The 12881-nt window shown below is 39.8% G+C and overlaps 1 protein-coding gene across 1 annotated transcript in view; it reads left to right on the top strand.

Moving 5' to 3' along the window:
* Positions 1–11634: 11634 nt before the first annotated feature.
* The window catches only part of LOC148618104 (uncharacterized), a 2232-nt gene continuing 985 nt past the window's right edge, over positions 11635–12881 (top strand). Inside the window, exons 1-2 of the mRNA XM_088581693.1 lie at positions 11635–12021; positions 12568–12881. The exon at positions 12568–12881 is cut by the window's right edge and continues 985 nt beyond it. Coding sequence (XP_088437819.1) covers positions 11788–12021; positions 12568–12881 — 548 coding nt within the window. The 5' untranslated portion in view covers positions 11635–11787. The remainder of the gene's footprint in view (positions 12022–12567) is intronic.

The raw sequence follows: 12881 nt of genomic DNA, 5'->3' as shown, positions 1-12881 counted from the left end.
CCCTAACCCTAACCCTAACCCTAACCCTAACCCTAACCCTAACCCTAACCCTAACCCTAACCCTAACCCTAACCCTAACCCTAACCCTAACCCTAACCCTAACCCTAACCCTAACCCTAACCCTAACCCTAACCCTAACCCTAACCCTAACCCTAACCCTAACCCTAACCCTAACCCTAACCCTAACCCTAACCCTAACCCTAACCCTAACCCTAACCCTAACCCTAACCCTAACCCTAACCCTAACCCTAACCCTAACCCTAACCCTAACCCTAACCCTAACCCTAACCCTAACCCTAACCCTAACCCTAACCCTAACCCTAACCCTAACCCTAACCCTAACCCTAACCCTAACCCTAACCCTAACCCTAACCCTAACCCTAACCCTAACCCTAACCCTAACCCTAACCCTAACCCTAACCCTAACCCTAACCCTAACCCTAACCCTAACCCTAACCCTAACCCTAACCCTAACCCTAACCCTAACCCTAACCCTAACCCTAACCCTAACCCTAACCCTAACCCTAACCCTAACCCTAACCCTAACCCTAACCCTAACCCTAACCCTAACCCTAACCCTAACCCTAACCCTAACCCTAACCCTAACCCTAACCCTAACCCTAACCCTAACCCTAACCCTAACCCTAACCCTAACCCTAACCCTAACCCTAACCCTAACCCTAACCCTAACCCTAACCCTAACCCTAACCCTAACCCTAACCCTAACCCTAACCCTAACCCTAACCCTAACCCTAACCCTAACCCTAACCCTAACCCTAACCCTAACCCTAACCCTAACCCTAACCCTAACCCTAACCCTAACCCTAACCCTAACCCTAACCCTAACCCTAACCCTAACCCTAACCCTAACCCTAACCCTAACCCTAACCCTAACCCTAACCCTAACCCTAACCCTAACCCTAACCCTAACCCTAACCCTAACCCTAACCCTAACCCTAACCCTAACCCTAACCCTAACCCTAACCCTAACCCTAACCCTAACCCTAACCCTAACCCTAACCCTAACCCTAACCCTAACCCTAACCCTAACCCTAACCCTAACCCTAACCCTAACCCTAACCCTAACCCTAACCCTAACCCTAACCCTAACCCTAACCCTAACCCTAACCCTAACCCTAACCCTAACCCTAACCCTAACCCTAACCCTAACCCTAACCCTAACCCTAACCCTAACCCTAACCCTAACCCTAACCCTAACCCTAACCCTAACCCTAACCCTAACCCTAACCCTAACCCTAACCCTAACCCTAACCCTAACCCTAACCCTAACCCTAACCCTAACCCTAACCCTAACCCTAACCCTAACCCTAACCCTAACCCTAACCCTAACCCTAACCCTAACCCTAACCCTAACCCTAACCCTAACCCTAACCCTAACCCTAACCCTAACCCTAACCCTAACCCTAACCCTAACCCTAACCCTAACCCTAACCCTAACCCTAACCCTAACCCTAACCCTAACCCTAACCCTAACCCTAACCCTAACCCTAACCCTAACCCTAACCCTAACCCTAACCCTAACCCTAACCCTAACCCTAACCCTAACCCTAACCCTAACCCTAACCCTAACCCTAACCCTAACCCTAACCCTAACCCTAACCCTAACCCTAACCCTAACCCTAACCCTAACCCTAACCCTAACCCTAACCCTAACCCTAACCCTAACCCTAACCCTAACCCTAACCCTAACCCTAACCCTAACCCTAACCCTAACCCTAACCCTAACCCTAACCCTAACCCTAACCCTAACCCTAACCCTAACCCTAACCCTAACCCTAACCCTAACCCTAACCCTAACCCTAACCCTAACCCTAACCCTAACCCTAACCCTAACCCTAACCCTAACCCTAACCCTAACCCTAACCCTAACCCTAACCCTAACCCTAACCCTAACCCTAACCCTAACCCTAACCCTAACCCTAACCCTAACCCTAACCCTAACCCTAACCCTAACCCTAACCCTAACCCTAACCCTAACCCTAACCCTAACCCTAACCCTAACCCTAACCCTAACCCTAACCCTAACCCTAACCCTAACCCTAACCCTAACCCTAACCCTAACCCTAACCCTAACCCTAACCCTAACCCTAACCCTAACCCTAACCCTAACCCTAACCCTAACCCTAACCCTAACCCTAACCCTAACCCTAACCCTAACCCTAACCCTAACCCTAACCCTAACCCTAACCCTAACCCTAACCCTAACCCTAACCCTAACCCTAACCCTAACCCTAACCCTAACCCTAACCCTAACCCTAACCCTAACCCTAACCCTAACCCTAACCCTAACCCTAACCCTAACCCTAACCCTAACCCTAACCCTAACCCTAACCCTAACCCTAACCCTAACCCTAACCCTAACCCTAACCCTAACCCTAACCCTAACCCTAACCCTAACCCTAACCCTAACCCTAACCCTAACCCTAACCCTAACCCTAACCCTAACCCTAACCCTAACCCTAACCCTAACCCTAACCCTAACCCTAACCCTAACCCTAACCCTAACCCTAACCCTAACCCTAACCCTAACCCTAACCCTAACCCTAACCCTAACCCTAACCCTAACCCTAACCCTAACCCTAACCCTAACCCTAACCCTAACCCTAACCCTAACCCTAACCCTAACCCTAACCCTAACCCTAACCCTAACCCTAACCCTAACCCTAACCCTAACCCTAACCCTAACCCTAACCCTAACCCTAACCCTAACCCTAACCCTAACCCTAACCCTAACCCTAACCCTAACCCTAACCCTAACCCTAACCCTAACCCTAACCCTAACCCTAACCCTAACCCTAACCCTAACCCTAACCCTAACCCTAACCCTAACCCTAACCCTAACCCTAACCCTAACCCTAACCCTAACCCTAACCCTAACCCTAACCCTAACCCTAACCCTAACCCTAACCCTAACCCTAACCCTAACCCTAACCCTAACCCTAACCCTAACCCTAACCCTAACCCTAACCCTAACCCTAACCCTAACCCTAACCCTAACCCTAACCCTAACCCTAACCCTAACCCTAACCCTAACCCTAACCCTAACCCTAACCCTAACCCTAACCCTAACCCTAACCCTAACCCTAACCCTAACCCTAACCCTAACCCTAACCCTAACCCTAACCCTAACCCTAACCCTAACCCTAACCCTAACCCTAACCCTAACCCTAACCCTAACCCTAACCCTAACCCTAACCCTAACCCTAACCCTAACCCTAACCCTAACCCTAACCCTAACCCTAACCCTAACCCTAACCCTAACCCTAACCCTAACCCTAACCCTAACCCTAACCCTAACCCTAACCCTAACCCTAACCCTAACCCTAACCCTAACCCTAACCCTAACCCTAACCCTAACCCTAACCCTAACCCTAACCCTAACCCTAACCCTAACCCTAACCCTAACCCTAACCCTAACCCTAACCCTAACCCTAACCCTAACCCTAACCCTAACCCTAACCCTAACCCTAACCCTAACCCTAACCCTAACCCTAACCCTAACCCTAACCCTAACCCTAACCCTAACCCTAACCCTAACCCTAACCCTAACCCTAACCCTAACCCTAACCCTAACCCTAACCCTAACCCTAACCCTAACCCTAACCCTAACCCTAACCCTAACCCTAACCCTAACCCTAACCCTAACCCTAACCCTAACCCTAACCCTAACCCTAACCCTAACCCTAACCCTAACCCTAACCCTAACCCTAACCCTAACCCTAACCCTAACCCTAACCCTAACCCTAACCCTAACCCTAACCCTAACCCTAACCCTAACCCTAACCCTAACCCTAACCCTAACCCTAACCCTAACCCTAACCCTAACCCTAACCCTAACCCTAACCCTAACCCTAACCCTAACCCTAACCCTAACCCTAACCCTAACCCTAACCCTAACCCTAACCCTAACCCTAACCCTAACCCTAACCCTAACCCTAACCCTAACCCTAACCCTAACCCTAACCCTAACCCTAACCCTAACCCTAACCCTAACCCTAACCCTAACCCTAACCCTAACCCTAACCCTAACCCTAACCCTAACCCTAACCCTAACCCTAACCCTAACCCTAACCCTAACCCTAACCCTAACCCTAACCCTAACCCTAACCCTAACCCTAACCCTAACCCTAACCCTAACCCTAACCCTAACCCTAACCCTAACCCTAACCCTAACCCTAACCCTAACCCTAACCCTAACCCTAACCCTAACCCTAACCCTAACCCTAACCCTAACCCTAACCCTAACCCTAACCCTAACCCTAACCCTAACCCTAACCCTAACCCTAACCCTAACCCTAACCCTAACCCTAACCCTAACCCTAACCCTAACCCTAACCCTAACCCTAACCCTAACCCTAACCCTAACCCTAACCCTAACCCTAACCCTAACCCTAACCCTAACCCTAACCCTAACCCTAACCCTAACCCTAACCCTAACCCTAACCCTAACCCTAACCCTAACCCTAACCCTAACCCTAACCCTAACCCTAACCCTAACCCTAATTAGCACATAATATTGTCAGCGGTGAATATGACGCGGTAAATGGCTACATGCCCTGGGGTTAGGACTTTTTGTGGGGGGTTAGGCTGCGGTTAGGGGTGCATATTTAAGTCCAAAAGGGGTCTATTTGCCCCAAAAATGAGGTATCCAGCTGTTTCTATCTTCCTATAGTTCAAATAGAGCAAACTCTATCTCTAACCATTTGGCCTTCCCATTGAGGGTTAAAAAATTTTTCTTCAACCAATAAGTTCTAGCAAAAACCTCTTTTTATTGACCCCTAACCGCCGCCTAACCCCCCACGAAAAATTGGGGCTGCCCCCACCAAAAATCGACTTCTCAGGACAAGTGCCCTACCGGGGCATGCCTACTAGGTTTTTAGACGATATAAGATTGGTGTGAATTGCCAAAAAGTATCTTAATTTTTAGTTTGTTGATATTTTAGCCTGAAAATTGGCATGCACCAGGGCAAGGACATCAGTAGACGACGTACCAAATTTGGCGCCGATCGGTTGTGTCATTTTTTCACAGTCGCCTTTCATCGTTTTAAAATGTTTAGAAAGCTTACATATTCTACGAAAACCTTTTAATAGCCATATCTTTTGAACTATAAAAGCTATGTGCATGATGTTTGGACATTTTATACATAATTACATACTCTATCATCTCAAATCAATTACAGTCATTTTAAAGTGTAGACTCATAGAAAAACATACCATTTTCAATGGTATAAAATTACCGTTATTTTCAAAATACAAAAAAATTAACTGTTGCGCCAAGTTGAAGTAGTCGTACAATTTTCATATTTCCGTCTGCACATATATAGAAGTCTCGAGATCCATGCTTCCGACAGACGAAATGGGCTTCAGATAAGAAAAAGAGCCACATATAGTGAAATGATGAGTGAAAGCCCATGGGTACCCATTTCATTTTTTTTGTTTTTTTGAGTTTTTTTCGCAGTCGATAAATCAAATTAATCAAATTGATTGGTTATGTTTTTTAAGTTGTTTTTTCTTACTAAATGGCATAAAACTTTATATGACTTCAAAGATAGATACATTTGCTATCGAAAGCAAATTTTAGATTTGAATACACTGTTCTTATAGTGAAGATGGGTCATTCTATAGACAAGCACCCTAATTGAAAAAATTGCCGAAAATACATACAATTTACCGAGGTGAATATGTCTTAACTTTGAAACATTTTACGGCTAAAACTTACGGAGACAGTAGTTTTCCTCTTATCTGTAAAGCTTTAAGAGTTCGTATCATCTTTCAGAATAAAAAAAAATTGAAAATTAGCTTCATTATGAACAATTGTATAAAATTAACTAGTTCTCAGAACCCTAGCCGGGGGCTAGGGCGCTCTGCCCACATAACAACTGGGATGTGTGCCCCAGGTAGTGGCATGGGGTACCCCTTATGTTATATACATAAAAATGTTTGTAGTTTCAGACAAAAAAAAAGGTTGAAAATTAGCTACGTTATGGACAATTGTATAAATCTCATATTTGCGCATGCGCAATAAGTCATGTTGCCATTTACCGCAAAAGTTTTGGCTTCAACATTTTGGAGTAATTGGACAAAGTAAAAGTATTTTTGTATTACAAGGGATTCAGACAGTCATATTAATAGACATGGACACAATGTTTCAACCATCAACGAAAAAAGTTGCTGGTACACCTTTTAAAGTTTAATTCTACAACTTGCCATATTATCCAAAGGGTACTTTAGGTATTGTATTGCCATATTTGGTCATTCTGCTGGTGGACTTTGAAAGTTACAGACGAAAAAGGTCAGTCCCTTATTTTTTAGCTAACTTTTTTATTTCTTGGTCGATTTAAACAAAAAAAATTGGGAAATATTCTTACAATATTACTTTATTTTTTCCAATATTGATATTAAGCAAGAAAAAATATACAAGACCAGGAAAATTAATTAAAATAGTTAAAACCTCGCTAATTAATATGCATTGTATGTGAAATGACGTATACAAATCGTCACTTTGTACAAAAATATGTCGCCAATTTTTATTGGTTCCTTGTATGAAGAGGGAAATTCAAATTTTAAATTAAACTTTTTCTTTTTCAACCCAAAAATAGAGATTTTATTTGAATTTCAGATTAAAGACTCATGGACCCTCAGCCTTTTGGCTTCTTTTGTTTTCACAACCCTGAATCGTTTTTGAGTGCTCTTCTTTTTTGTAACGAGTCAAACATTCAATGTGAAAATTTTTTCTGTGTTTTGAATTTTATTTGTGTCTTTGATTTGTCTGATTTTAACATATTGTTGCAGTTTTGTAGAGACGAAAATTACCTTTTTACCTATTACAAATTGTTATAAATGTTTTCTTTCCTTCAGAATCAAAATGCCTCAGAATTTCCCTTTAGTTTTAATATCTGTTAGTAGTCAAGCTGCTTTAAACCTTCTTACAGATTATTGTCTTTTGTATAATTTTCCAAATAAAACTTATCACTTACTAAACAAATACTACTTACTGTTGTATTCCTTGGACGCATACTTAAGTGTTTTAGACATAATTTATATGAACCATCTTCCATGTTCCATATTTTTTCTCCAAAATTTTCCATAAGGAAAAGGCTGAGGGAGTGTCAAATTCTGAAAACAGCCAAATGTAAGTTGTTTTTAGAATTATTTTACTATGATAGGAACTAAGAAAACGTCCAGTTTGTTTTATTATTTTTCAGATAAAAAGACCGAAAGATTACTTTATAATTTTTCCCTTTAGTTATGCTATAATGAGTTTTGCTTACGGTACTCTTGTTTTTGGAATTTATGATGAGTTTGTACATGTACTTATGTTTTGTTATAATCACAAGTTAGTTAATCAGGAGTTTAGACATGGAGGTTTACATTACGTTATTCTATTTTCTAATAATGATTTTCATAATTTAGTTTTTTATTGCCGGGATCAGGGATTTATTTTCGTTAAGTTATACTTTAATTTATTTTAGTTTTCGATCAGCTAAGAATTAAGTTCATCTATAGAAATAAATGTAAGTTTTTTGTAGTTTGTTTTAAAACATTAAAACCGAATATCACAATTACCCGACAAATATTAGCATTGTACTACAATTTAGACGTTCTATTTACATAAAGTAAGACAACGTGAACTACTCTTATTGTGTTTTTATGTACATAAATGCCTATTCTGAAAAGAAGGTATTACATATGTTTCAGATTAAAACCATCAACCTCCCGCTATATGTCTAGCTTCAGAAATATTTTACGATATAACCCAGAGTGAAGATGGAAGAAAATAAGAAGAAAGGAATAAAGAGAAAATTAAGGTCTAGAAAAGATGAGGTAGATGTAAGTACAGTTATTTGTTTGTTTCACAATTATGTCTAATTAATCAATTCTCCATATTCCGACTGAACAAAAACTATCAATATATGGGAAAATGCAAAAAGCACAACCACATCAAATATAAAATAAAAAGCATACAGAACATACTTAGGTGACAGAAAGATCTTCAATGATGTAAAATAGTAAAACGTCAAGTTATAGGTAAAGTACGCAAAAAAATGGCCCGATAAAAATGAGTGACAATCTGGAGGTCAACTCGAGCTCTGTAGAAATAACTAAGATATACATACAAATATTTGATTTTTACCAACTAAAAAGCAGTAAACCCATACGTTTTGTATCCAGTCACCGCAAAAATGTATCATATTACCGCCATTTTGTATTCTCTTACCGTCAAAATGTTATTAATTACCGCAACGTTGCACGGATACTTTGTATTCAAATACCGTCTTTTGTATCCAATTACCGCACTTTTGTACGTATTTACCGCAGGGTAACTAGCTACATTACAACGGTGATTGATTACAAGGTATCCGTTTACCGTTTTATTGTATCGAATCACCGTAAATATGTTGCCATTTACCGCTGCGGTGTTTAGTAACAAACCCACGGTAAATAGCAACTATAAAACGGTAAATGATAACTATAAAGCGGTATATGGTTACTTCAAGAATTATAGATATAAATGTATGTGCGCGTTGGGTTAATGTAGATTTGGTTTAATGTGGTTGCCTGTAGACACTCTTAACCTTGTATACATGTTGTCGTTGAACTAATACTTACCTGATAATTACAATACTTACCTTAAAAATTACAATACTCACTTGATAAATACAATACTTACCTGATAAATACAATATTCTTCTTTATCCATTCCAGATATCTTCAGATGAATCGGCTGATTTGTTTCCACCGACTCCTCCAAAAAAGAGAGCTAAGCTGGTCGTAGCTATGTTTGCTAAAAAAAGCGAATCATTCAAACCGAAGAAGAGTAAGATGACAAACAATACCAAAAAACCTCAAAAGAACAATGATAAAAAAGAGGCATTGAGACATAGGAAACCAGTAAAATGCTCACAATGTGGAAAACCACAGAAAAACATATGGAGACATATGAAGAACAGCCACTCAATGACTTGCAACAAACCAAAGAATAGGGTAGTTGGCAAAAAAGGATATATAACATATAAATGTCCAGCAAAAGACAAGCATCTGGCTAATAAAACTTGCGGGAAAACAGTTTCCAGACTGAGAGACCATTTGGAGCGGACTCACGCTATAAGCAATAAAAAAACAGTTAAAGCCTTGATGAAAAGAGCAGCACCTGTCGTGTATGAAGACGGAAAATTTACTACACATAAACAAACAGTAACCAAAAAACAGAAGAAAGATGAAAGTGAGAGTTCAGACGAAAAAGAACAATCGCATCAGACAAAACTGAACACCATTAAGAAAGAGAAGGTGGACAATGTTGTTGTAATATCAGACGACGAAGAATCTGACATTGACCAGTTCGCTCCAACACAACAGATGAAAGTAGGACATATATCTCCAGCAAAAGACAAGCATCTGGCTAATAAAACTTGCGGGAAAGATGAAAGTGAGACTTCAGACGAAGAAGAACATTCGCATCAGACAAAACTGAACACCATTAAGAAAAAGAAGGTGGATAATGTTGTAACATCAGACGACGAAGAATCTGACATTGACCAGTTCGCTCCAACACAACAGATGAAAGTAGGACATATATGTCCAGCAAAAGACAAGCATCTGGCTAATAAAACTTGCGGGAAAGATGAAAGTGAGACTTCAGACGAAGAAGAACATTCGCATCAGACAAAACTGAACACCATTAAGAAAGAGAAGGTGGATAATGTTGTAACATCAGACGACGAAGAATCTGACATTGACCAGTTCGCTCCAACACAACAGATGAAAGAAGGACATATATGTGACCTGTGCGGAGAAACAGTAAGCAAACTAAGAGAACATTTGGAACGAACACACTCCATTACTAGTAGAAAAGCAGTTAAAACCTTAATGACAAAAGCCGTACCTGTCATGTATGCAGATATCAAGACTACTACCGGTAAACTAAAAGTAACTAAACAAGAGATGAAAGATGAAAGTTACAGTTCAGAGGATGAAGAACGTTCATATCAGACAAAACTGAACAAAATTAAAGAGAAGGTGGATGTTTTTGTAATATCAGACGAAGAAGAATCTGACATTGCCCAGTGCGCCCCAACACAAAGAATTGAAGAGAAACAAGAAGTCAGACATCATCCGATGCCAGGTCAGATTTTTTACAACAACGCAACAATTCGAAAATTTGTCAAACACCTCAAACAAAATATGTCACAACGAGAGGCAACGCAAAAAGGGGCAGAAGCTTTTCATATTTGGAAAGCAATGGATATTGATAAGACAATAGAGGGACTTTTGAAACAAGAGAATCTATTCGCATGGGTTGAGAAGACGTTTGATGATAATAAACCATCAAGATGGAGAAAGTATTTCCTTGAGTCGTACAGTCAATTCCTTCAATTTCTAATTAAGGATGAACAGATCATTGACTTAGATATTTTCAGAGCAAAAGACATTATATGCATCTTAAAGGATGTGATTGATTTTGATGCCGGTGGGAAGCACACTGCGCTAGAAGAAGAAAATTCTGACTTAGATGTTACAGACACAGAAGATGTACATGACGATAAGAATGATTACATAATATATGAAGCTGAACATATAAGTACAAACAATGACACTGATGAAACTGTACAATCGTCTACCCGGGAGGCAGAAGCTTTAGCGGACGATGATATTCATGATAATGTACAAGTGTCAACAAAAGAAGATTCATTGCAACTAACATTCCAATACTGGTTGAAAGGAGTGCCTTACCTCTCAACGGAAAAGACTGCAAAGCAACATTCTTATCAATCATTTAAGATTTGGAAGTACATGACTGATAACCTCAAGGTTGAGGGACTACTAGACAGAAGGGCGCTAAATGAATGGGTATCGAATTCGTTTGACAGAAAGGATGCGCCAAACACGGTAGTTTCTTACTTGGGGTCTTTCATAAGACTGGTAGAGTTCTTAATGGATACAAACAGACTGAAATTTGAAGAATTTGAAAGAGCAAGAAGATTACTTGAATACATAAAGACTCTTAGACGTTCAATGGGAAAACAGTCTAATAAAAGAAGATCAGAAGTTGCTGCACAGGAGTTACGTAAGTTCAAAATTAATTATTTATATCAACTTGTGCAGAATTTTTTAAAAAAAGGTGTTGATAGATGATAATTTATAAAAGAAAAGGCTCATTTAAACAATTAACAGAAATGAACAGAAATGCATACACAATACTATACGCTTACGCTAGGGTACAACTTACCTGAAACGTCACATTCATAATGTTACTTGATAGTTTCAAACTTGATAACCCACTTCATCGTTATCCTAACAAAATACTACAAGAAAAGCAGAACACCACATAGAGACCAATATATAACGGCGGTAAGTAGATACTTAGTCGCCATTCACCGCCTTTTAGTATTGAATTACCGTTTATTTGTAGTCAATTACCGAAAAGATTATGTGACAGATGAAACGGTGAATGGATACTAAGTTATCATGTACCGTCTTTTAGTACTTGATTACCGCTTAAATGTAACAAATTACCGCAAGCGGTGATTTGACACATTAAAACGGTAAACGGCTATTTAGTTGTCATTCACCGCTTTTAAGTAACTTATCACCGCTCATGTGTAAGATATCACCTTTTGTGGTAAGTTCATACATATGACGGTAAATGGATACTAAGTTACAATTTACCGCGCTTTAGTATCCATTTACCGGTGATGTGTATTAAATTACCGCATTTTTTCCCACATTTTTCTGTTTTACATTTGTTTTTTTATAGGAACTTTGATCATGCCCAGGGACATAGCAACTTTTTTCAACTGTAATGCAGCTAGAAGATTGTTAGAAAAGGCGATGAAGCCACCCACAAACAATATAGTTCCTGAGGATTTCTACGACGTGAGAGATTACGGTCTACTTAGACTTATTCTGATGAATGCACAACGCCCAGCAGCAATCAGATCTATTACAGAGAGAGCTTTTGAAGAGGCACACAGATCTGATGACGGATGGTTTTCAATTGCAGTAAGTCATTGTGTAAGATTAAGATTTTCAATTAAGAATGTTTAGACAAAAATAGACTACACAGGAATATGCTAGTATGACATATAATTTGAGGGTTAAATCATTAAAATACTAGTTTTACCATTGTTGTAAACATATCATAAATTTTGATATGCTATATATGCATATTTCCAGGAGTAACCTCTCGTCAGCAGCATTTAAACCAAAACCATTGGCAGGTAGAAAACCAAAAGTATTATAAGAGAAGTATCCGAATCCAAAAAAATGTTCGAAAAATGAAGCCAAATCCAGTACAGAGGTCATCGATTAAGTAAGATATGTCAATCCCTTATCAATAATAATCGATTGTATAATCCTTAAACTTGCTTTTGCAAAAACGACTCGTATTTTGATGTGAATTATCAAATATTCTTTCTTGTCAGAATGAATAGCAATAGCAAGTTTAAGGATTAGACAATTGATTATTATTAAACTTACATTGTATGTTTTACAAAGGTAGCTGATCACATAAGTAATTATACTTACCTAGCCTTAAAATTATTTCAGGTAGCTGACCATAAGACTGCGGCTTCAACTGGTCCAGCAATCATAGTTTTAAACCCGGATGTTTATAATATACTTAAGAACTTCATCATGATTTCAAAGACTGTTGGACAATTCCCACGGCATATGGAGAGATCTCTATTCACCTCGTTTCCAAAGGACGATGGGGAAATGGTTCCCATGTCAAGTTCTCAAGTGAACCAATCAATACAGCGCATTTGGAAAATGGGCCCAGTAGAAAAGAAGATAACATGCACAAAAATAAGAAAATCGACAGCTACTTTTGTGAGAAATGCAAAACCAGAGTCAAGAGAACG

Source organism: Perna viridis, chromosome 5 (genome assembly GCF_037379345.1).
Source record: "Perna viridis isolate PV_CMFRI_1.1 ecotype Kerala chromosome 5, ASM3737934v1, whole genome shotgun sequence".
Classification (NCBI taxonomy): domain Eukaryota; kingdom Metazoa; phylum Mollusca; class Bivalvia; order Mytilida; family Mytilidae; genus Perna; species Perna viridis.
Note: the sequence above shows the minus strand (reverse complement) of the source record. Positions and strands in the feature narration are given on the sequence as shown.